At 44.9% G+C, this 25370-nt stretch overlaps 1 protein-coding gene across 5 annotated transcripts in view; it reads left to right on the top strand.

The window, feature by feature from the left end:
- FAXDC2 (fatty acid hydroxylase domain containing 2) overlaps positions 1-25370 on the top strand; it is a 32326-nt gene that overhangs the window by 3775 nt on the left and 3181 nt on the right. For 4 of the 5 annotated variants that reach the window (XM_012451580.2, XM_012453032.3, XM_012450897.3 and 1 more), the window contains 6 exons: positions 10825-10872; positions 12516-12607; positions 12742-12845; positions 15775-15896; positions 23505-23710; positions 24503-24608. In XM_012451580.2, coding sequence (XP_012307003.2) covers positions 10825-10872; positions 12516-12607; positions 12742-12845; positions 15775-15896; positions 23505-23710; positions 24503-24608 — 678 coding nt within the window. Of the gene's footprint in view, positions 1-8570; positions 10330-10824; positions 10873-12515; positions 12608-12741; positions 12846-15774; positions 15897-23504; positions 23711-24502; positions 24609-25370 lie in introns of those variants that run through there. The other variant, XM_012452291.3, reaches the window with a different exon arrangement.

Here is a 25370-nt window from a genome sequence, read left to right as displayed (position 1 = left end):
TGGCCAGGCTGGCCTCCAACTCCTGACCGCAGTTGATCCACCCGTCTTGGCCTCCCAAAGTGATGGGATTATTGGCGTGAGCCAACGTGCTACACTCCAGCCTGGGTGACAGAGTAAAACCCTGTCTCAAAAAATAAAAATGAAAATAAAAATAAAATATATATATATATGTAATTTGGATAAACTCACAATATATGTCAAATTCACTTTAAGGGAGAATCCATTCATTGTTGTAAAATATTACAGTCTTTGGCCAGGCATGGTGGCTCATGCCTGTAATTCCAACACTGGGAGGCTGGGGTGGGCGAATCACTTGAGCCCAGGAGTTCAAGACCAGCCTGGGCAAAACAGCGAGACTCCGTCTCTAAAAATAAATTTTAAAAAAATGTTTTAAAAAATCTTTGCTTTTAGTGTACTTCATTTCTTTCTGTCCTCCAAATGCATTCCATTCTCAAATAAGTATGTCATTCTCTTCCCACTTTCTTTTTTTTTTTTTTTGAAAGAAAGAAAGAGGAAAAGAAAGGGGGAGAGAGAACAGGAGTCTTGCTCTACTGTCCAGGCTGGAATGCAATCTAAAAATAGGTATTAAAAACCTCTTTTATGCTGATAATTGTGCTTAACAGTGGAGACAGGAAGGAATAAAGGAAGAAAATAACAAACAAACAGCCAACCGATATTTCATTTAAGTCTGTGAAATGCTATACAAATGCTGAAGCGTGATTTACTTCCAATTATGTGGTCACTTTCAAAATAGGTATAATGTGATACTGAGAAAAATGTATGTTCTATGGACCTGGGGTGAAGAATTCTATAAATATTCACTGAGTTTACTTGTTCCAGGTCTGAGTTCTAATCATAGATGTCCCTGTTAATTTTCTATCTCATTGATCTGTCGAATATTAACAATGTGGTGTCAAAGTCTCCTCTTATTATTGTGCGGGAGTCCAAGTCTCTTTATAAATCATTAAGAACTTGTCTTATGTATCTGGGTGCTCCTGTATTGGGTGCATATATATTTATGATCATTGACTCCTGTTATTGCATTGATCCTTTTACCATTATGTAATGTCCTTCTTTGTTTCTTTTAGTCTTTGTTACTATTTTTTTTTTTTTTTTTTTTTTTTTTGAGGCGGAGTTTCGCTCTTTGTTACCCAGGCTGGAGTGCAATGGCGCGATCTCGGCTCACCGCAACCTCCGCCTCCTGGGTTCAGGCAATTCTCCTGCCTCAGCCTCCTGAGTAGCTGGGATTACAGGCACGCGCCACCATGCCCAGCTAATTTTTTGTATTAGTAGAGACGGGGTTTCACCATGTTGACCAGGATGGTCTCGATCTCTTGACCTTGTGATCCACCCGCCTCGGCCTCCCAAAGTGCTGGGATTACAGGCTTGAGCCACCGTGCCCGGCCCAGTCTTTGTTACTATTAAAGTCTATTTTGTCAGAGACGAAAGTTACAACTCCTGTTTTTTTTTTTTTTTGCTCTCCATTTGATTGGTGAGTCTTCCTCCAATCCTTTGAGTCTTTGTGTGTCCTTGCTTATGAGATGGATCTGGATACAGCGTACCGATGGGTTTTGACTTTTTATTCAATTTGCCTGTCTGTGTCTTTGATTGGGGCATTTAATCCATTTAAATTTAGGATTAATATTGATATTTGTGAGTTTAATATTGTCATTTAATGCTATCTGGCTATTTTGCCCATTAGTTGATATAGATTCTTCATTATGGAGATACTCTTTACCTTTTGGTAAGTTTTTGGGATGACTGATACTGGTTGTTCCTTTCTCTGTGTAATGCTTCTTTCAGAAGCTCTTGTAAAGCAGGCCTGGTGGTGATGAAATCTCTAAGTGCTTGCTTGTTCGCGAAAAATTTTATTTTTCCTTCATTTATGAAGCTTAGTTTGGCTGGATATGAGATTCTGGGTTGAAAATTCTTTTCTTTGAGGATATTGAATATTGACCCCCACTCTCTTCTAGTTTGTAGGATTTCTGCTGAGAGGTCTGCTGTGAGTCTGATAGGCTTCCCTTTATGGGTAACCTGACCTTTCTCTCTAGCTGCCCTTAGAATTTTCTTATTTCAACCCTAGTGAATCTAGCGATTATGTGTCTTGGAGTTGCTCTACTTGAGGAATATCTTTGTGGTGTTCTCTGGATTAGCTGGAGTTGAGAGTTGAGTATTGTCCTGCCTTACTAGGTTAGGAAAGTTTTCCTGAATAATATCCTGAAGAATATTTTCCAGCTTGGATTCATTCTCTTCATGACATTCAGGTACATCAATCAAACGTAAATTAGGTCTTTTCACATAGTCCCATATTTCTTGGAGACTTTGCTCATTCCTTTTTACTCTTTCTTCTCTAATCTTGTCTTCTCATTTCATTTAATTAAGTTGGTCTTCGACCTCTGATATCCCTTCTTCTGCTTGATGAATTCGACTGTTAAAACCTGTGCATACTTTGCAGAGTTCTCATATTGTGTTCTTCAGTTCTATTAATTCACTTATATTCCTCTCTAAATTGTCTATTCTCGTTAGGATTTCATCAAACCTTTTTTCAAGGTTCTTAGTTTCTTTAAGTTGGGCTAGAACATGTTCTTTTAACTCACAGAAGTTTCTTATTATCCACCTTCTGAAGCCTAATTCTGTTAATGGAATGCACTCGTTCTCCATCAGCCCTTGTTCCCCTGTTGATGAGGAACTGTGATCCCCTGTAGAGGGAGAGGGATTCTGATTTTGGGTATTCTCAGCCTTTTTACGCTGGTTTCTTCCCATCATTGTAAATTTATCCACCTGTCATCTTTGTAATTACTGACTTTCGAATTAGGTCTCTGAGTGGACGTCAAACTTGTTGATTCCCAGCATGGGAATCTGAGCAACCCGCTGCGCCGGCTAAAACAGCAGCATTAAGATTCATGGTGCTTTCTGCCTGGGAATGTCCGGTTTGGCTTCCCTCTTGAGTCCCTTTTTCAATCAGCTGAATGGGCAACTCTGCCTTCCCGGAGCTCCAAACATCAACCAGAAGGGGACCCATTCTGGTTAATCTGCACCGAGACCACCGCACCGGCCACAAGAGTCACGCTGGTGACCCGTGGGGCTCCTCCGCTGGGAATCTCCTGGTCCGTGAGCAACAAAAATTCATCTGAAAGTGTGGCGTCCTCTTGTTCTCTGCGCTTTCACTGGGAGCTACAATCCTGAGCTGCTAGTAATTGGCCACCTTGGATCTCTCTCCTCTACTTTCTCTAGAAAGTATTCTATGCTTTTGCAGTTTCAGTTGGTATAATGAGCACTGAATTCAAGTTCTGCCACTAAATAGGTGTCCAATTTGAAGCCAAATAATAAATATCTCTACATCCCTGTTTCTTCAGATGGAAAATGGGGGCATCTGAACAGATGAGCTCTAATACAACTTCCAGTTCATTTTTTGTTTTGTTTCGTTTTTTGAGACTCTTTGCTCTATGGCCCAGGCTGGATCATGAGCCACCACACCTGGCTAATTTTTTTAATATTAATATTTTGTGGAGATAGGGCCTCATTATGTTTCTCAGGCGGACTCAAGCAATCCTCCCGCTTCAGCCTCTCAAAGTGCTGGGATGACAGTGTGAGCCACCATGCCCAGTCCAACTTCCAGTTCTTAAGATGGCATAATTCAAAAGGTAGAAAGAAAGATGGCCAGGCGTGGTGCTTCACACCTGTAATCCCAGCACTTTGGGAGGCCGAGGCGGGTGGATCACGAGGTCAAGAGATCGAGACCATCCTGGTCAACATGGTGAAACCCCGTCTCTACTAAAAATACAAAAAATTAGCTGGGCACAGTGGTGCATGACTGTAATCCCAGCTACTCAGGAGGCTGAGGCAGGAGAATTGCCTGAACCCAGGAGGCAGAGGTTGTGGTGAGCCAAGATCGCACCATTGCACTCCAGCCTGGATAACAAGAGCGAAACTCCGTCTCAAAAAAAAAAAAGAAAGAAAGAATTAGTCAAGTCAGAGAAAGTAATGACTATGGTACTTTAATGTAATAGTAAATGTTGTTGTTAGCTTTACTTGCCAAAATTTCTAACTTGAACACTATCATTAGCAAACAATGTTAAGGAGCTGCTTTGGGTGAAGACCCATTTGCCTACCATGTTTGAGGTCTCCCCTAGAATCTTTCTGACTGACCATGTTCATGTAAAACTGAAAACCTGTCTACAGGCAGGCAGAGAGGCACAGAAAGCAAGCTGCTTTGGTATAAAATATTCCGCAGAACAATACAGTTGGAGAACTCTGCACCTAGATAAATATCTCTGAAGATGGCATATGGCCATATTGGCGTGGCTAAAAAATAAATGACATGTTAGGAACTGCTTCGTTGGTGCTAATGAAATGAGATATCAACAGATAAATGCTGCTGCTCTTACAGCTAAGAAGCCTTCCTACCACCAGAAAGTAAGCAATCATTTTCCCTTTGGCCAGAAGGCGTACATGGAGCAGAGGAGTCCAATGTCAAACATACTTAGTGCCTAAGTCTTATCAGCCCACTTAGTCTCAGCAATATCCAGTTTCCATAATGTGGACACAGTAGTCATGATCAGCACTCTGCCCTGTAGAGTGAACCAGAGCTGCCTTTTTCCAGAGCCAAGATCTTACTGTACTGACAGTCATCCTAGTTCCTCTTGGGTTTTTTTTGCTTTTTTGTTTTTGAGATGGAGTTTCACTTTTGTTGCCCAGGCTGGAGTGCAGTGGCCCGATCTCAGCTCACTGCAACCTCTGCCTCACAGGTTCAAGTGATTCTCCAGCCTCAGCCTCCCAAGTAGCTGAGATTACAGGCGCCGTCTATCAAGCCCAGCTAATTTTTTGTATTTTTTTAGTAGAGACAGGATTTTATCCATGTTGGCCAGGCTGGTCTTGAACTCCTGACCTCAGGTGATATGCCCACCTCAGCCTCCCAAAGTGCTGGGATTCTAGGTGTAAGCCACCACACCTGGCCTTGATTTTTGTTTTTAATTTCAATATCTGGTTCTCTTTATTTATACTTTATACCCAGCCTACATCTCAAAAGAGTTTGAGAAAGTTTCTAATAAAAGTATATATAGAACGGCTACACATAAATAAATAAAAACTGGTAAGAAACCATCAGACAATAATCTTCTATACCATTTTGGTGGGGAAGGTATGATTTGTAGAGAAAATAAACAGGTGCTTTAAAAAGAGGGGGGGAAATGGATTGTCCAATTTTCTTTGCATTCCATGAGAAAGCATACCACTTCTTCCAGAGAGGAGAGAGGAAGAACTTCTGTGCACTTATTTCCTTTTATTTATTTATTTTTTTGATCTGTATCTGACTCAGTCTCTATATGTACTTGTTTATTTTCTTTTTGTTTTTTTTGGAGGCAGGGTCTTGCGCTGTCATCCAGGCAGGAGCACAGTGGTGCAATCTCAGTTCATTGCAACCTCTACCTCCCCAGCTCAAGCGATCTTCCCACCTAATCTTTTCAATTTTTTGTAGAGACAGTCTCACTATGTTGTTTGACTCACTGCAACCTCCACTTCCCAGGTTCAAGAGATTCTCCTGTCTCAGTCTCCCGAGTAGCTGGGATTACAGGCAGCCACTACCATGCCTGGCTAATTTTTGTATTTTTAGTAGAGGCAGGATTTCGCCATGTTGGCCAGGCTGGTCTCAAACTCCTGACCTCAAAAAATAAACCCACCTCGGCCTTCCAAAGTGCTAGGATTACAGGTATGAGCCACCATGCCCAGCCATACTTATTTCTTTATTGGAATCATCATCTATATCCTCATAAAAAATATACTGGCTTTTCTTAACAACTAAATAATGGAGTAAGGAATATCTTCAATGGCTATTTTGGTATTCATGTGTCAGACTCTGAAATCTTTTTTTTTCCTTATATCTATATTGTTTGTTTGTTTAAGTATGGTCTAACTAAAAACAGCATTCCTTGGATAAGCTAAAATGCAGTCTGGGAAGAAAAAGTTCAGTTTTGAAGTTGGACACCATGTATCCAAGAACATGAAGGAAGTCTGGACACTTGTCTTCCTATAGAGATTTCTTGGTGGACCAGATCTCCTGCCTGTCTAGTAGTTTCTTAGCTCTGGCCCAGACCTCTAGCCCAGTACTATGGATATAAATTTTGGAATAATGAATATGTATCCAGACTGAGAGTTACTCATTTTTGCATCTCCAGCACTTTCCACAGCTCCTTGCACATAGTAAGTTCATAAATGTTTCTGGAAGAAATGGATGAGCTCCTAAAGATCAAAGGCCAGGTCTCATTTGCTTCGTAAGCTCTTAGCAAAGATAATGGAGTTGCTAAGACAGGGAAAAGGCTAGGAGACTTGGACATGTAAGTAAAGTTCCCTGTGGGATGGCATAGCAAAAAGAGTTCTAGAAGCTTGAAAAGCAAACAAACTCCAAATCTTTTCAACTCCCTTTCCAGACAGGATGCTTATCTCAACAGGGTCAACAGAACCTTTTCTACTTCCTAACAAACACTGGAGAGGGAAATCCACACTGATATGAAGGCTCTGCCTGCTTTGCAAATGGTTTGCAGACATTTATATCTCCCAAGTATTTCCCAAGTTGAGGTGTTTCTTTTTTTTTTGAGATGGAGTTTCGCTCGTTACCCAGGCTGGAGTGCAATGGCGCAATCTCGGCTCACCGCAACCTCCGCCTCCTGAGTTCAAGCAATTTTCCTACCTCAGCCTCCTGAGTAGCTGGGACTACAGGCGCGCGCCACCGTGCCCAGCTAATTTTTGTATTTTTAGTAGAGGCGGGGTTTCACCTTGTTGACCAGGATGGTCTCGATCTCTTGACCTCGTGATCCACCCGCCTCGGCCTCCCAAAGTGCTGGGATTATAGCGTGAGCCACCGCGCCCAGCCCTAAGTTGAGGTGTTTCTTTTGATACTTGGTTCCTTGTCATTAAAATATTTGAGCTGGGCCTGGTGGTTCATGCCTGTAATTTCAGCACTTGGGAGGCTGAGGCAGGAGTATCTCTTAAGCCCAGGAATTAGAGACCAGCCTCAGCAACATAGCAAGACCCCATCTCTATTTTTTTTTTAAAGGTGGGGGAAAGGAAACATTTGATAGATTTAGCCCTAAAGGCACCTAACACCACTACCTCCCTTGTGCTTAATGATCCATGCTTTTGGGGACTCCAGATAGCAAAGTAAAGTGCCAGACTGAAAATGACCTAAGTCAGATGTGGTGGCTCACACCTGTAATCCCAGCACTTTGAGAGGCCAAGGTGGGTGGATCACCTGAGGTCAGGAGTTCAAGACGAGCCTGGCCAACATGGTGAAATCCTATCTCTGCTAAAAATACAAAAAATTAGCTGGGCATGGTGGCGCGTGCCTGTAATCCCAGCTACTCAGGAGGCTGAGGCAGGAGAATTGCCTGAACCCAGGAGGCGGAGGTTGCGGTGAGCCGAGATCACGCCATTGCGTGGGTGGGTAACAAGAGCGAAACTCCGTCTCAAAAAAAAAAAAGAAAAAAGAAAATGACCTTGCCTCATCCCAGAATCCTAGCACTGTGTGAAGGGCAGCTTCTCTGAAGGTACCCTTATCCACCTTGGAGATGTGGACCAAACTCAGAATTGAGCCACAGGAAGTGCTTAGGACAATGAGAGTGGAGAAAAATTGTTATTTAAAGAATAATTCTTTGGAATCTTCATAAGCCCAGTTTATTAAATAATGTCTGTTATCCTAGTTGTGGGGCAGGGGTATTCACAATAGGTTTAGGCTGAGACTTACCACCCTGAAATGCTTGCTCAGCTGTCCTCTGGAAGCTCAGGCAGTGCAGAGTATGACAACAGAGCACCTTCTAACCCACTAGTCCACAAAGGAATCCCAGCTGCCATTCAGTATCAGAACCTGGAGTGAATGAATGCCTGCAGCTGCACTCTACTAACTTCTCTTTTTCTGCTTTTCCTGAGAACTTGCATTGAGGCAGAAACTGCACACTTTAAAGCCACAGTAGCTTCCCTTGCTGTTAGTCAAGCAATGTTGGGGAAGGGAGCATGGGTAAAGCAGGCCTAGGAGTGTGGACAGGGCCCTGTATTATCTAGAGTGTCTGAAAGCCATTCCCCTGCCTCCAGGTGGGGCTTACGCCTATGCCACACTAAACATCCTGGTGCCTTCTCTTAAGTCAGACGCTGTCTCTCTAACAGGGTATCAGATGCCTCCGTATTTTTCCCTGAGAGGCTCTTCCTGAGCTGACTGCACCCCTTCTCCTGTAATGGGAGTCGTAGTGGTAATGATAAGCAGCTTGATTATCACCTCCTTTTGGTGTCCTAACTCCTCAAACGCTGAAAGACACTTTATAGGTCACCATTCTCTCTTTCTTCAGCCTAAGTAATCTGTAAGAAATGTGGGCTGGATGTAGTGGCTCATGCCTGTAATCCCAACACTTTGGGAGGCCGAGGCAGGAGGATCACTTGAGCTCATGAATTTGAGATCAGCCTGGGCAATGTGGTGAGACCCTGTCTCTACAAAAAGTATAAAAATTCGCCAGGTATGGTGGTGTGTGCCTGTAGTCTGTATTCCCAGCTACTCAGGAGGCTCAAGTGGGAGAACTGCTTGAGTCTGGGAGGCTTGAGCCTGGGAGGCAGAGGTTGCAGTGAGCCATGATCATGCTACTGCACTCCAGTCTGGGCAACAGAGCAAGACCCTGGCTCAACAAAAAAAAAGAAATGTGAATGAGGCTGGGCATGGTGGTATATACCTGTAGTTCCAGCTACTCAGAAGGCTGAGGCAGGAGGATCCTTTCAGACTAGGAGTTTGAGTCCAGCTTGGGCACCATAAGTGAGACCCCCATCTCTTTAAAAAAAATCAATTAAAAAAAAAGCGTTCATGCCTGTAATTTCAACACTTTGGAAGGCTGAGACAAGAGGATTGCTTGAAGCCAGGAGTTCAAGACCAGCCTGGGCAACAAAGCAAGACCCCCGTCTCCTAATTGTTAAAATAAAAATTTTTTAAAAAGTGGGTCAAAGGGGAGCAGTTATTTCCTAAGGTCATAGCTGGTAAACACGCATTTAGAATAATAAAACCAAGTACAGTCACATACAAAAGAATAAAACATCTGTAGAGATGGAAGTAAGTGGCACAAAGTCCAGTTTGGAACCTGGGTACTAAGCCTGGCTCTGCCACTTATCATCTATAGACTCTGGGAGGTCACCTGCCTCCTCTTGTCTAGGTTCTTTCATCCTTGTAACATGGCAGGACCAGATGATCTGTAATGCTCCTCTCCAGCCAGGTTATGACACTATGCAATAGGGATGGCCAATGGGATAACATGTGCTAGCTTCTCTGGACTAGTGTGCCTGCCTTGAATGCTGCAGTTGGGTCTGTGAGTTTAGTCAGGCTCAGGTGAAAGACGCTGGGAATGACAGGTGATGTCTACCAGGGATGAGAGAGTGATGGAGGAGAATTTGTCATCTAAGTTTCAGTTACTATTAAATTAAAAATTTTTGAACAGCTAGTACATCCATATCATCCAAAATTTTAACCATATAAAAACAGAAAATATTTATTACCAGTATTTTTTTTTTTTGAGATAGAGTCTCACTCTGTCGAACAGGCTGGATCAGTGGCATGATCATGGCTCATTGAAGCCTCTGTCTCCCAAGCTCAACTGATCCTCCCAGTTCAGCCTCTCAGGTAGCTGAAACCACAGGCATGTGCCACCACACACAGCTAAATTTTTATTTTTTGTAGAGACAGGGTGTCTTTATGTTTGCCTAGGCTTGTCTTAAATTCCTGGACTCAAATGATCCTCTTGCCTTGGCCTCCTCAAGTGTTGGGACTACAGGTGTGAACTACTGTACCCAACCTCAGACATATTTCTTTCTTTCTTTTTTTGCTCTGTTGTTGCCCAGGCTGGAGTGCAGAGCACAATCTTGGCTCACTGCGACCTCCGGCTCCAGGGTTCAAGCAATTCTTCTGCCTCAGCCTCCTGAGTAGCTAGGACAACAGGTGTGCACCACCATGCCTGGCTAATTTTCGTGTTTTTGGTAGAGGTGGGGTTTCGCCATGTTGGCAAGGCTGGTCTTGAACTCTGCACCTCAGGTGATCTGCCCAGCTCGGCCTCGCAAAGTGTTGGGATTACAGGCATGAGCCACCTGCACCTGGCCCTCAGATATATTTCTAATGATTGTCCTTCTACCCAATTCTTGTTAGGCTGTATTTTTAAAGAAGGTTAATGCCTGATGTACATATCCTTTTTCTGTTCCATAGAACTGTTGATTGGTTTCAGAAAAGTCTTGGTCCATGTTTTTAAACCAACCAACAAATAATACTAAACGAAAAACCAAACCAACTTGATAGAACTATTCTTTGAGTTCTGGGTAAGTTTGTTTTTTTCTCTTACAGCAACAGCTCTCTAATAAAAGGGAGAAATAAAGAGAGAATAAATAAGTTTTTCAAAAAGCATTATAATACATTTCTGGCGGGGTGTAGTGGCTCATGCCTGTAATCCCAGCACTTGGGGAGGCCAAGGCTCGGATAGTTTGAGTCTAGGAGTTCAAGACCAGCCAGGGCAACATAGTGGGTCCCTGTCTCTTAAAATAAAAAGCATTATCATACATTTTTGTAGTTGGTAGACCTAGTAGTCCCCCTCCCTTCCACCACTTTTTCCTTTCTGGCATTTGTCTAGCTATTCTTGTACATTTATCTCTCCATATAAGTTTTAGAATCAATTTGTCTGGTTTCAGGAAAAACAACAAGCCTAATGGTTTTTTCAAAAATCACTGCCAGCCATTCACCTTGACTTTCTCCACTCCCTACTTCGTTAGATGCTTATGAAAATAACTCCCCGAATCGCCTGTGCTTTCTCATTCCAGATGAAGGGAGAAGCTGAACATATGATACGCAATGAAAAGTCAAAGCAGGTAAATGCCAGCACCTCGTCCCCAAACTGGTAAGAATGTAGTCAGTGCCTCTTGCCATAGCTGCACTTGCTATGCATCCAACATCTCCCCCAAGGTTTAGGGGTGGCTGACACATGGTAAGGTCTTCATTTCAGTAACTGAACAGAGTATACTTGACTCCAAACTGCCTTTTAACCACAACCGCTTTGCCTGAATGCAGAGTGTGAATGTGCATCTGGAATTGAAAAGCCTGATAACTGTCCTCCCTTCGCCTCTTGGCTCTCCTGGCTGTAGCCCTTTGCCCTATGCCTCAGACCTTTGGAAAATCCATTTCTATAACTTTCCTGGGGACAACAGAGACCTTCTGGGGGTAGCTGAGAACTGGCTGCTGATCCCAGCTAACTCCTGCACTGCGTTTTCCTGCACTTCACAGAGGACCTTTGTCCTGTTTATATTTCCTTCATCTGGGCTGCTAGGGAGATTAAAAAAAAAAAAAAAAAAAAAAAAACCAACATCCCTGAACAAATATCTAATCCAGTATGTGAAACTGAGGTTTTAATTTGGTTTAATTTTGTTTGCTCAAACTCAGAAGATTAAAACTTCCAGTGAGTCTAGAAAAGTTCCTGAAAAGAGCCCTCAGAATCCAAACAAAGGAATAATTGGAAAAGCCCAAAGTCACTGGCCTAGCAAACACAGGGTGACCTTTGAATAGCCCATGTAAAAGAACAAGTTCTGGTGGGGTACAGTGGCTCACACCTGTAATCCCAGCGTTTTGGGAGGCTGAGGTGGGTGGATTGCTTAAGGTTGAGAGTTCAAGGCCAGCCTGGCCAACACGGCGAAACCCCAGCTAACTTCTCTACTAAAAATACAAAACTTAGCCAGGTGTGGTGGCAGATGCCTGTAATCTCAGCTACTCAGGAAGCTGAGGTGGGAGAATCATTTGAACTCTGGAGGCAGAGGTTGCAGTGAGCTGAGATGGTGCCACTGCACTCCAGCCTGGATGACAGAGTGAGACTCTGCCTCAAAAAAAAAAAAAGAAAAGTCAGGAAAGGTATACAATTCACTCTATTATGCCAAAGCAAGAGGAGGGTAGGGATGGAAAAAATAGGCCTGACCTATGGTTACAGTGAAGCTCCTATAACTGGGAAAGGATTTTCTCACCATGGTTTTGGCAGATGCTGCTGTGATAACTCTCAATCTTGCCTGCCCATTGGAATTACCTGGGGAGTCAAGGTCCCACCCCCCAGGGACTTTTATGTAATTGGGCTGGAGGGGACCCTATCGGAACTTTAAGCTCCCAGGTGATTCCAATGTACAGATCATGTGTATCTCCGTTTGCCAAGAAGACTGGCAATGAAATCCTATGATTAATAGAGGCTTGCCCGTCCTCTGACTCAGACAGAATTGCCTGCTGGTTTCTCTGGAGTCAGGCTAATTCCCTTCCCTCCCCCAGCGTGAGCTCTAATTTTCGTAAACACACCCATGTACAGCCCGAGAGCTCCTGATAAGGAAGAGGCTCCCACAGACGCTGGGAAGAGGTCAGAAGATGGGCCTTCCTGGCTGGTTGACCTTGATCCTACAGCACTCCTGCTGTGCCTTAGCAGTGAGCTGGGTGTAAACGCAGGGGGCTTGTTGGGGTCTGACAATTCCTTGACCACCTCTAGGAGGGACACATCTGGGGCTCTATGAGGAGGACAGCTTTCATCCTGGGCTCTGGACTTCTCTTGTTTGTGGCCTTCTGGAACTCAATGACATGGTAAGTCAGCTCCACCCAGCTGTAATCCAGGAGCTAGGGGCAGTGTGGTGGTGGTGGTCAGTGGCAGAGCATAGAGGAAGGAGGGGTCCACCCACTAGTCTTCACCCAGAAAGCTGAATGGTTTTTCTTTCAAGGCATCTTCAGAGATTTTGGGGTGCTTCTGGCTACTTTTGGCAAGCCCAGTGGGAGAGGCTGCTGACTACATTTGAAGGGAAGGAGTGGATCCTCTTCTTTATAGGTGAGGTTCCCAGACCACCAGCACCTAGCATGTGTGTGCATTATTATAACTTAGTTATTTTTCTATTATTTTGTTCTCTACTTGGGAACTTTCAGTTTATTATTCCACGGGATGAGGACTTGAAATTCAAAAAAGTGGTAGTCCCCAAGAATACCAAACTTGTGGGCAGTCTGGAAACAGGATGCCTAAAAAAAGCAGCTGAGAAATTGAGACTCTTCCCAACATATAGAAGACTAAGAAATGTTTCATGTAAAAATGAATGCACATTTAGAGCAATAACCCTGTTTCTAAATGTAATTTCACAAGCACAAAGAGCTGCCCTGTCTTGTCAGAGACTATGTACCCTGTACCTGGTACAGTCAGTGCTTGACAGCAAGTGGCCAGTCAATAAATATTTACTGACAGCTTCAATGGCTCCAAACAAACCTGCGTAAATAAATGGAAGGAAAAGCCATTTAAACATAGAATATTTATACCAGCATTATCTATAATAGTGAATCTCCTCAATCGTACATTTATTCACTCAAATACTTATATATATTATAACAAATTTATTTATATTATTACTATGATATATATAATGTTACTATGTGCTAAGCTTATATGGAGGATATAGAAATATTTAAGATGGGGCCGGGCATGGTGGCTCACGCCTGTAATCCCAGCACTTTGGGAGGCTGAGGCAGGCAGATCACTTAGGCCAGGAGTTAGAGACCAGCCTGGCCAACATAGCGAAACCCATCTCTACTAAAAATACAAAAAACTAGCCAGTTGTGGAGGCGCTTACCTATAATCCAGCTACTCAGGAGGCTGAGGCAGGCGAATCACTTGAACTTGGGAGTGGAGGTTGCAGTGAGCTGAGAATGCACCACTGCACTCCAGCCTGGGTGACAGAGCAAGACTCTGTCTCAAAAATATATATATATTTAAATGAAATGTTTCCCTACCCCATTAAAAAATGATGTCACAGTCTAGAAGGGAAGATAACAAGTGTCAGTTGCCAAAAAGCAAAATGCCCCTAAAGATTGTTTTCAGCTAGGAGAACTCTGAAAATGGGCTGAACAAGAAATATGACAGATTTAATGGGATCTTAAGCAGTCACTGAACAATGCAGATTATGTCTTTATATGGGCAAAGTGGTAGAAAAACCTTATTAGCCTGAACCTGCAATCTAAAAAAATCCCCAAACATTTTATGTACTTTAGGCACAATCCTGTGAAAAGTACCTATTACCTTGGTGATAAGCCAATATAAGAGAGAGAAAGTATTTCCAGTTTTAAGTGTTAGAGCTAGAAGAAGCTCAAGATCATCTTACGGTGTACTTTTCATCTGTATTCCTCAGACAACCTTTTGAGTTCCAAGTAGGTAGGCACCTTGGATGGCCCACTGGGTAAACACCAACCTTTTTTTTTCCAAAGTAAAAAATACTTTATTTTTTCTGGGTATAAAAGTAAATATGTGCTCATTGTTAAAAATAAATATCAGGCAATTCAAATAAGCATAGAAAGGATGAAAATCACCCACTCTTTTACCTTCAAGAAATAACCACTGTTTATATGTTAGTGTATATCTTTTATTTATTGGATATATAGTACTTATAAGATACCAACTATTTTTAAACCTTTTTTTAATTGAATAGATTGTAGATATCTTTCCATGCCTATTAATATAGGCTTACTTAATACTCTTAAGTTTCCCATTCTGTTCCACTGTATGTATGGAAATACTCTAATCTATTAAGTCCATTCTCTACTAATGGATATTTAGGCTGCTTTAAAAAAATTTTTTTAATGCTGTGATGGACATTTATGCATAGATGTGTGTCCTTTTCTTCCTTCTCCCTTTCTGTCTTGGCTCTCTGACTCTCTCACTTTATTACTTCAGATATTGCCAAATTGCCCTCCAGAATGTTCTTACCAATTGTACTCCCCCACAGTGCTGGCAAGTATTTTCCAAATCCCAGCTACCACAGATACTGTGGTTGATGGAGCATGAAGGGTGCTGGCGGAGGGGCACAGACATGGAGTTAAGCAAAGCCTAGTCCTAGCTGGGCATTGTGGCAGGTGCCGGTAGTCCCAGCTACTTAGGAGGGTGAAGCAAGAGGATTGCTTGAGTTTCGCAGGTAGAGGCTGCAGTGAGGCATGATCACGCAACTGCACTCCCAGGCTGGGTGACAGAGCGAGGCTTTGTCTCAAAAAAAAAAAAAAGAAAGAAAGAAAGATGAGTTTTCCACTTTGAGAGATACTGACTAGATGACAGCTTCTGCTGTTCAGTTAGTAGGATGACGGGGACTAAGTTTCCTGACTGACTCCTAGCCCAGGGCTCATTGACCCATACCATATCGAGTACCTCCTTTGCAATCCATAAAGGGTTCAGTGGGCACAGACTCCACACCTTGAAGGTTGTTGTCCTATTTTGTGGCTAAGAAAACAGAGACACTTCTTAAGTACCCTGTCCACATTCCCACCCAAAAATAAAGGTAAGCCCTTGTTCCCAAGCCCTAAGACCTCCCTGGCAAGGAAATGTCTAGGATGAAGCCTCAGTCACCTTAAAAAGTGTGTTCTGTGGCCGGGCACGGTGGCTCAAGCCTGTAATCCCAGCACTTTGGGAGACTGAGGTGGGTGGATCACGAGGTCAAGAGATCGAGACCATCCTGGCCAATATGGTGAAACCCCGTCTCTACTAAAAATACAAAAAAATTAGCTGGGCGTGGTGGCGTGTGCCTGTAGTCCTAGCTACTTGGGAGGCTGAGGCAGGAGAATTGCTTGAACCTGGGAGGCAGAGGTTGCAGTGAGCCGAGATTGTGCCACTGCACTCCAGCTTGGCGCCTGGAGACAGAGTGAGACTCTGTCTCAAAAAAAAAAAAAAAAAAAAAAAGTGTGTTCTGTTAGTCTAAGTCGCCCTGATTGTTTCTGCTTCCCAATCTCAGGTGCCATCCAACTGCCTACTCTGTTCTTCTGGAGCTTCAATGGGCTTCTACTGGTGGTTGATACAACAGGAAAACCGAACTTCATCTCTCGCTACCGAATTCAGGTCGGCAAGAATGAACCTGTAAGTATTGTTGTAACTTCTCCTGGCCAAAGCACAGAAAGCAAGAGCTAAAGCCACACTCTCAGAATTCTCACCACTGGCCCAGAAGAGACCTGGTCAGTGTGAGCCAAGTTATTAGTAACAAGGCTCCCCCAGTTTAGAAGGTTAAAGAGAGGAAATAATTTGCCCACAATCTCAGAGTCACTCAGCTAGTGGCCAGTCAAGACCAATGTTCTGGTCTCTTGATTCCTGGCCCAGGGTCTGGACCTTCCTGTGCCACACGACGGCACTGTGGTCAGCCTGGTACTGAGAAGGCAGGCAGCTCCCCTTTATCTAGAGGAATGGAGAAAGCAATGGCTGGATGCTAAAATATGGGTAACAGCTGTTATTGTGAGAGAGGGAGACAGTTTTGAAAACAATGGATAACCCCCCCATAATAGACAGATAGGATGGATTCTAAATGTGTGGGTGGTGGCTGTCTTTTAAACAAGTCCTCCTTCCTAAATACTCAATTCCACCGGTAGTGCAAGGCACTAGGGCCAATCCATAAGTGAGGCCCAGACCCTGCTTATGAGGAACTCCGACCTGCACAGTGCCAGCAAGTGGGTCCCACTGTTCCCTGAGTCTGGATTGCCTTTTCTTACACAACAAAGAAGAAGTTGATCCTGAAACCCAGGTTCTTTCCCCAGCTCCACCCAAACCACATCCTGGCTTCTTTCCCAGACAAAACAATCATCTTTTAGTCATCTGCCCAGGTGTCTGGGTGAACCACCTCAGCTCTCAGGTCCTTCTGCCCCAGCCCAGCACTCCAGAAAGACAAACAGTGCTCTTGACCCACTCCTTTGAAATGGGCCACTTCCTAAACTAGAGCTACTGGGCTGGCTTACAATGCCCCTGACTTGGGACAATAGCTGCCAGCCAGGCTGGGGGGCTTCCTCCAGGCCCAGCTTGGCAGGACATGAATCAGAGCCTACAGTGTTAAACCCTGTGCTTGGTCCTTAAGAACCCTTCATATGTCAACCTTGGCTGTTGCAGCACCATTGACTAAATGTTTACATCTCCAACTGAGGCCAAGAACCTTCACTGTTCAGATGAGGAAACAGAGGTGTTACATGGGTAAACTGTGATTCAAACTCAGGCTTTTTGACTCCAAGGCTCACCCTCCTAATCAGCTTTCCAGAATATTACCTGCTGCCTGTCCAACCTTATAGTCTACACAATGACTAGAGAGCTACGTTGGAAGATCTCATTGCATTCTGCAGAAGCTAAGGTTCAGAAATATATAGTGATTAGCTCAAGATCAGATTGTTACTAGGAAACAGAGACAGGGCTCATCCCATCTGACACCAAGTTCAGTGCTCCTGTACCCCACATGCACCCTCGGGTGGGCAAGCAAGTAGGAAAGAACCTGGTGAGGCCATTTAATCTTGGGATGTTTCCAGGAAGGACTGGCCCCTGAACTGAGACATCAGAAACAGATCCTCAGGTGGGAGTTGAATGTTACCCAGTGTTCCTATGATCTATCCCTGCTCTTTTTACTCTTCCATTGCCTGGATGGCTAGTTCACATCTCTGACACCTCCTCCCCTAACCACTAGCAGAGGGAAGGCCTTGCTTCCCATTTCACCAAGAAAATTTAAGGCTGGCTGTGGCAGTTCATGCCTGTAATTCCAGTACTTTGGGAGGCTGAGGTGGGCAAATCACTTGAGCTCTGGAGTTCAAGAACAGCCTGGGGGACATGGCAAAACCCTGCCTCTACTAAAAATACAAAAATTAGCTGGGTGTGCTGACGCATGCCTGTAATCCCAGCTACTTGGGAGGCTAAGGCAGAAGAATTGCTTGAACCTGGGAGGCAGAGGTTGCAGTGAGCCGAGATTGAACCACTGCACTCCAGTCTGGGCAACAGAGTGAGACTCTGTCTCAAAAAAACAACAAAAAAAGAAAATTTAAGCAGGCTGGGGCACGGTGGCTCATGCTCAAAATTTCAGCACTTTGTGAGGCAGAGACAGGAGGATCGCTTGATGGCAGGAGTTCAAGGCCAGCCTGAGCAACATAGTGAGATCCCTGTCTCTACAAAAAAAATTATTTTAATTAGCTGGGTACAGTGGTGTGTGTCTGTAGTCCTGGCTAGTCAGGAGGCTGAGGCAGGAGGATCACATAAACCCAGGAGTTCAAAGCTGAAGTGAGCTATGATCATGCCACTGCATTCCAGCCTGGGAGACAGAGACACTGTCTCCAGGAAAAAAAAAAGAGAAAGAAAAGAAAAGAGGTTGGGCATGGGTATGGTGGCTCATGCTTGTAATCCCAGCACTTTGGGAGGCCAAGACAGGTGGATCACTTGAGGTCAGGAGTTCAAGACAAGCCTGGCCAACATGGTGAAACCCCATCTCTACTAAAAATACAAAAAAAAAAAAAGAAAGAAAGAAAAGAAAAGAAAAGAACAAAGAAAACTGAAGCAAGCCGAAGAGAGTTTTTTTTTTTTTTTTTTTTTTTTGAGACGGAGTTTCGCTCTTGATACCCAGGCTGGAGTGCAATGGCGCGATCTCGGCTCACCGCAACCTCCGCCTCCTGGGTCCAGGCAATTCTCCTGCCTCAGCCTCCTGAGTAGCTGGGATTACAGGCACGCGCCACCATGCCCAGCTAGTTTTTTGTATTAGTAGAGACGGGGTTTCACCATGTTGACCAGGATGGTCTCGATCTCTTGACCTCGTGATCCACCCGCCTCGGCCTCCCAAAGTGCTGGGATTACAGGCTTGAGCCACCGCGCCCGGCCAAGCCGAAGAGAGTTTTACAGATGCACACCACATTGGCCAATAATCAGCACCTGCACCCACATGCTTTGCCTGCACACCTGACACCACAGGTGAACTCTCCTTGCTCCTGTCTGTGGGTGATTCCTCTCCTATCCATGTACTACATTCAGGAAATGGCTGCAGTAACTCTCTTTGCTTTCTAGTATCTTCTTTTCCCTCTCTTTTGCTCATTATTACTCTCTAGATTATTACAAGCATGCTGTAATTTTTTTCCATCTTAAAAAAAAAAAAAAACAAAAACACCAAGTGTGGTGGCTCACTACTGTAATCCCAGACTTTGGGAGGCTGAGCCAGAAGAATCACTCGAGCCCAGGAGTTTGAGATCAGCCTGGGTTAGACAGTGAGATCCTGACTCAAAAAGTAAAAAAAACAGACCAGTTGTGGTGGCTCACGCCTGTAATCCCAGACTTCAGGAGGCTGAGGCAGGGGGATCACTTGAGCCCAGGAGTTCAAGACCAGCCTGGGTGACAGAACGAGATCCCATCTCTACAAAAAAAATTTTTAACTAGGCAAGCGAGGTGGCATGTGCCTGCAGTCCCAGCTACTTGGGAAGCTGAAGTGGGAGGATTGCTGGAGCCCAGGAGGTCGAGGTTACAGTGAGCTAGGATCATACCACTGCACTCTAGCCTGGATGACAGCGAGAAGTTGACTCAAAAAGAAGAAAAAAAAAAAACAGGCCAGGTGCTGTGGTTCACACTTGTAATCCTACCACTTTGTAAGGCTGAGGCAGGCAGATTGCCTAAGCTCAGGAGTTTGAGACCAGTCTGGGCAACATGACAAAACACCCTACCCCAACACTGTTCCTACAAAAAATACAAAAACTAGCTGGGTGTGATGGTGCACACCTGTAGTCCTAGCTACTTGGGAGGCTGAGGTGGGAGGATTGCTTGAGCCCAGGAGGTTGAAGCTGCAGTGAGCTGTGGTCCCACCACTGCACTCCAGCTTGGGCAACAGTGAGACCCTGTCTCACAAAAAACCAAACACAGACACACACACACCAGCAACAGAAAGAACAACCCCTGACTAGCAGAGTTCTTTGAAAGAATTATCTATATAGTTTACAATTCCTCTCTGTCCACTCTTATTTGGGATATATATATTTTTTGAGACAGAGTCTCCCTCTGTCATCTGGGCTGGAGTGCAGTGACACTGTGATTTCGACTCACTGTAACCTCCACTTACCGGGTTCAAGTGATTCTCCTGCCTCAGCCTCCCAAGTAGAAGGGAATACAGGCCCGTGCCACCACACCCAGCTAATTTTTATATTTTTAGTAGAGATAGGGTTTCACAATGTTGGCCAGGCTGGTCTCAAACTCCTGACCTTAGATGATTCACCCGCCTCAGCCTCCCAAAGTGCTAGGATTACAGGTGTGAGCCACCATGCCCGGCCACCTGTCTGCTCTTTTCCCCAACATTTTTAAATTATGAAAAACATTAAAAATACATACAGAAAAGTTGAAAAATACTGTAATGATTATGCATTTACATATCACTTAGATTCACCAATTTTAAACATTTTATTTCTGCTTTACATATAAATATACAAATATATATGCATCTATACGTTTTTCCTATTTAAAAGTAAGTTTGAGACATCATAAAACTCGACCCCTAAATCTTTCAGCCAGCATCTCTCCTAATCACAAAAGCATTGTCTTACCTTCTCTATAAACCTCCTCCAAATCAGGTGTCACCCTTAAAAAAGGCTCTACCAACATTTCTTTTGCCAAGTTCACCAATGATCTGGTCTCATTAGAGCACCAGAGACATTTCAACAGCCGCTGATCCCCTCAGCCTTGAAATATTTTCTTCACTTGGCTTCCAGGACACCCTACTCTCTAGGTATGCCCCTCACATCTTTTTTTTTTTTTTAAGAGACAGAGTTGACTGGGCATGGTGGCTTACGCCTGTAATCCCAGCACTTTGGGAGGCCGAGGCAGGTGGATTACAAGATCAAGAGATGGAGACCATCCTGGCCAACATGATGAAACTCCATCTCTACTAAAAGTGCAGAAATTAGCTAGGCATGGTGGCACATGCCTATAGTCCTAGCTACTCAGGAGGCTGAGGCAGAATTGCTTGAACCTGGGAGGTGGATGTTGCATTGAGCTGAGATCTTGTCACTGCACTCCAGCCTGGAGACAAGAGAGACTCTGTCTCAAAAAAAAAGAGTCTTGCTCTGTCACCCAGTCTGGAATGCAATGGCACCGTCTTGGCTCACTGCAGCCTCTGTCTCCCAGGTTCAAGTGATTCCCCTGCCTCATCCTCTTGAGTAGTTGGGATTGCAGGTGCCCACCATCATGCCTGGCACATTTTTTTTTTTTTTTTTTTTTTTTGAGACGGAGTTTCGCTCTCGTTACCCAGGCTGGAGTGCAATGGCGCGATCTCGGCTCACCGCAACCTCCGCCTCCTGGGTTCAGGCAATTCTCCTGCCTCAGCTTCCTGAGTAGCTGGGATTACAGGCACGCGCCACCATGCCCAGCTAATTTTTTTGTATTAGTAGAGACGGGGTTTCACAATGTTGACCAGGATGGTCTCGATCTCCTGACCTCGTGATCCACCCGCCTCGGCCTCCCAAAGTGCTGGGATTACAGGCTTGAGCCACCGCGCCCGGCCTTATGCCTGGCACATTTTTTGTATTTTTAGTAGAGATGAGGTTTTACCATGTTGCCCAGGCTGGTCTCAAACTCCTGAACTCAGGTGATCCACCCACCTTGACCTCACAAAGTGCTGGGACTACAGGTGTGAGTCACCATGCCCAGCTCCCCCTCACATCTGATTGTTCACTTCTTCACTGTCTCTTTCCTAGTTCCTTCTCGTCTCCCCAACTTCTTGATGTTGAATATCCCATGGGCTTTGGCCTTGGTCTTTTTCTCTGTACAGTTATCTCTTCAGTGCCATGACTTAAAATACCATCTATGGGCCTACAGCTCACACACTGACCTCTCTAGCCCAGAAGTCTCTCCTGAATTCCAAGCTAAAATATCCAACTCCCTCCTTGACATCTCCACATGGATACTAGTAGACACTGCCAATTCATCAGGTCCAAAAGAGCATTTCTGATCGTCCTGCCAAAGCCATTACTTACTACCCACAGCCTCCCCAGTATGGATGGCAATTCTAATCTTCCAGTTGCTCAGGCCAAAAACCTTGGAGTCATTCTTGACTACTCTCTTTCCTTCGTACCCACATCCAATCTATCGGGGAACCCTATTAACTCTATTTCCAAAACATTCAGAATCCAATCACTTCTTACCACTTCTCACTACCTCCATCACTATTACCCTGGTCCAATTCACCATCCTCTCTTGTCTATATTATTGCCTTTTTTTTTTTTAAGAGATTGGGTGTCACCCACTCATGCAGGCTGGAGTGCCTTAAACTCCTGGACTCACATGAACCTTCCACTCCAGCCTCCTGAATAGCTGGGACTACAGGTGCACACCACTACACCCGGTTAATTTTTTTTTTTTAATTTGATGGGGTCTCATTTATGTTGCCCAGGCTGGTCTCCAATTCCTGGCCTCAAGCAATCCTCTCACCCCCACCTTCCAAAGTGCTGGGATTTACAGGTGTGAGCCACTGTCCCCAGCCTGATTGATATATATATTTATATTTGTTGTATCGAGTCTACCTTTCCCACTGGAATATAAATTCCATAGGGGCAGGAATCTTGGTTTTGCTCATTGCTTTATTTTCAATACCCAGAACACTGAGTGCGACATAGTGGGTGCTCTATAAATATCAGTTAAATAAATAAATGGATAGATGTGATACCACCCCCCACCCCATCTTGGTCAAGGTTTCCAGAAGGTGTAATGGCCTCACCTAATATGTCCTCTCACAACCGGCTGGAAAGACCTGGCCTCACAATGGGATGGAAGTAAACAAAGAGTGAATTCTGAAGTCAGTCAATGCATGTAGTGCCTGCAAAGGCTGGAGGAAGAGGCAGGCCTCAAGTTGGGGACCATTCTGAACCTCTGTCTTGCTTTGGGGCAGAAATCCCTCCAGCTCACAGAGGGAACTTGGAGAAATCCCTTCTAACCAAACAAGCTCATCAGGACCCAGCAAGTAATCTATGGTCACAGGACTGTTCCCTAGAGGCCCAGTGCTCTGACAAAGGGAAGGGTCAAGGGGTTGCTGATTCTGGAGGAAATACTGGCTGTAGTATTGAGGCCAAATGGAGTTTGGACACTTGGGGCCAGCTCTGTACAGTGGACCCTGGTGGAAATGCTTGGGCAGGCCCCCATCTTAACAGTGTCACTGTGAAAACCAGGAAATTGGTAAAGAAACTAGATAAGGAGCTCCCTGGCCGACCTGCTTCTTTGCGCTGGGCCTACTGCAGTAAGGCTGGATCACAGGAGGCAGATGACCTCGTTCTCTACATCCAATCATGAATAAGGTTCGCTGATGAGGAGGGGCTAAAAGGCTGAAATGGGGTGTCAACCAGAGAGTCACAACCTTCTCTAAGCACCCTGGAGGCTTCCCAAGTTACCTTCAAGTACATGGAGCCTGGCCAGAGAAATGAGGAGGGCAGTGGTGATAATGTACAGAACCAGGAAGGTGAAGGCAGGTTCCAGCACAGATTGAAGGCTGTTGAAGTTTCCAGGGACAGTGGCATTACTCACCTGCCTAGCAGCCAGGGCCGTATTCTGCTACGTTTCCAGGCCCAGGGCTAGGTGGCAGTCAGGAGCTACTGGCTGTGCCTCAACATCTCTCCCAGAATCCAACTAGACTGAGGGCCTCCTGTGAGCAGGTCACAGTGGAACCTACTTCTCACACTCTTGTCCGTTTCCCTCCTCCCTTCCCTCGGGCAGGTGGACCCTGTGAAACTGCGCCAGTCTATCCGCACAGTTCTTTTCAACCAGTGTATGATCTCTTTCCCCATGGTGGTCTTCCTCTATCCCTTCCTCAAATGGTGGGGAGACCCCTGCCGCCGTGAGCTACCCACCTTCCACTGGTTCCTCCTGGAGCTGGCCATCTTCACGCTGATCGAGGAAGTCTTGTTCTACTATTCACACCGGTGAGCAGTCTCTGCCTGAGGCACAGCTGGCTCCTCACCCTGTATAGGACTCACTGATCAAGGAAACTGAGGCCAGGTGCAGTGACTCACGCTTGTAATCCCAGCACTTTGGGAGGCCAAGGTGGGCGGATCACTTGAGCCCAAGAGTTTGAGACTAGCCTGGGGAACGTCAGGAGACCCCGTCTCTACAAAAAAATTTTGTTAATTAGCCAGGTGTGGTGGTGTGCACTTGTAGGCCCAGCTACTCAGGAAGATCACATGAGCCTGGGAGGTCAAAGCTGCAGTGAGCTGTGATCACACCACTGCACTCCACCCTGGGCGACAGAGCAGAGCAAGACCTTGTCACAAAGAAAAAAAATAAAACAGGCTTCTGAATTGAGTTTAGGCCAATAAAATACTCCCTAGTCTCAAGTCTCCCATTGAATGGTTAACAGGGAGACCACTAGTTGTCTCATAACTGACAACTTGGGACAACTGAGGAATGAATGTCCAGAAAAGAAAAGGCCTCTCTGATTGTGTGGGAGCCAGGGCACTTTCTTATCCATTTCCTTATTCAATCCTTTCTGGCCAGCATCCCATTTTACAGCAATACAACTGGGATAGAGAGGAAAAGCAACCCACTCTGAAACTATGCAACATAAGGGCTGGGGTTGAAACTTGAAGGCAGGTCTGGGTATTTTTAACTTTGCTCTGTGGCTGTAACCCCTAGTTCCCATTTTTGGATTTTCATGGTCTGGTTGGGGAGGGAGAAAGAGGAATCAGCAGGTTATCGACTATTAACTATTTCCCCAGGCTCCTTCACTACCCAACATTCTACAAGAAAATCCACAAGAAACACCATGAGTGGACGGCTCCCATTGGCGTGATCTCACTCTATGCCCACCCTATCGAGCATGTGGTGAGTAAAGCAAAGGAGAGACAGCCCCAACAACTTTCCTGAAGGTCTCCTGCAGAAACGTAGACCACACTGGCCCTTTTTCTTCTCATTTAAAAATAGCTACCATTTATTGCCAACCTTCCATATGCCAGGCTATGTTAAGTACCTAACACAGTTATCTCATTTAATCATGCCAACAACTTTTTTTTTCTTTTTGAGACAGGGTCTTGCTCTGTCATCCAGGTTGGAGTGCAATGGTGTGATCACAGTTCACTGCAGCCTCCAACTCCTGGACTCATGTGATCCTCTATCTTCAGCCTCCCAAATAGCTGAGACCACAGGTGTTCACCACCATATCTGGCTAATTTTTTATTTTTTTGTAGAGTTGGGGTCCTGCTATTTTGCCCAGGCTGGCTGGAACTCCTGGCTTCAAGCAATCCTCCAGCCTCTGCCTCCCAAATTGCTTGGATTACAGGCATTAACCACCACACCTGGATCCTCCAACAACTTTTTTTTTTTTTTTGGACACCAAGTTTCACTCTTGTTGCCCAGGCTGGAGTGCAATGGCATGATGTCGGCTCACCACAACCTCCACCTCCCAGGTTTAAGCAATTCTCCTGCCTCAGCCTCCTAAGTAGCTGGGATTACAGGCATATGCCACCACACCTGGCTAATTTTGTATTTTTAGTAGAGACGGGTTTTCTCCATGTTGGTCAGGCTAGTCTTGAACTCCCAACCTCAGGTGATCCACCCGCCTCGGCCTCCCAAAGTGCTAAGATTACA

This window comes from Aotus nancymaae, unplaced genomic scaffold (genome assembly GCF_030222135.1).
Source record: "Aotus nancymaae isolate 86718 unplaced genomic scaffold, 86718_ANA_hifiasm-v0.15.2.pri h1tg000064l_1, whole genome shotgun sequence".
In the NCBI taxonomy this organism is placed as follows: Eukaryota; Metazoa; Chordata; class Mammalia; order Primates; family Aotidae; genus Aotus; species Aotus nancymaae.
This window is presented reverse-complemented; position numbering and strand designations above follow the sequence as displayed.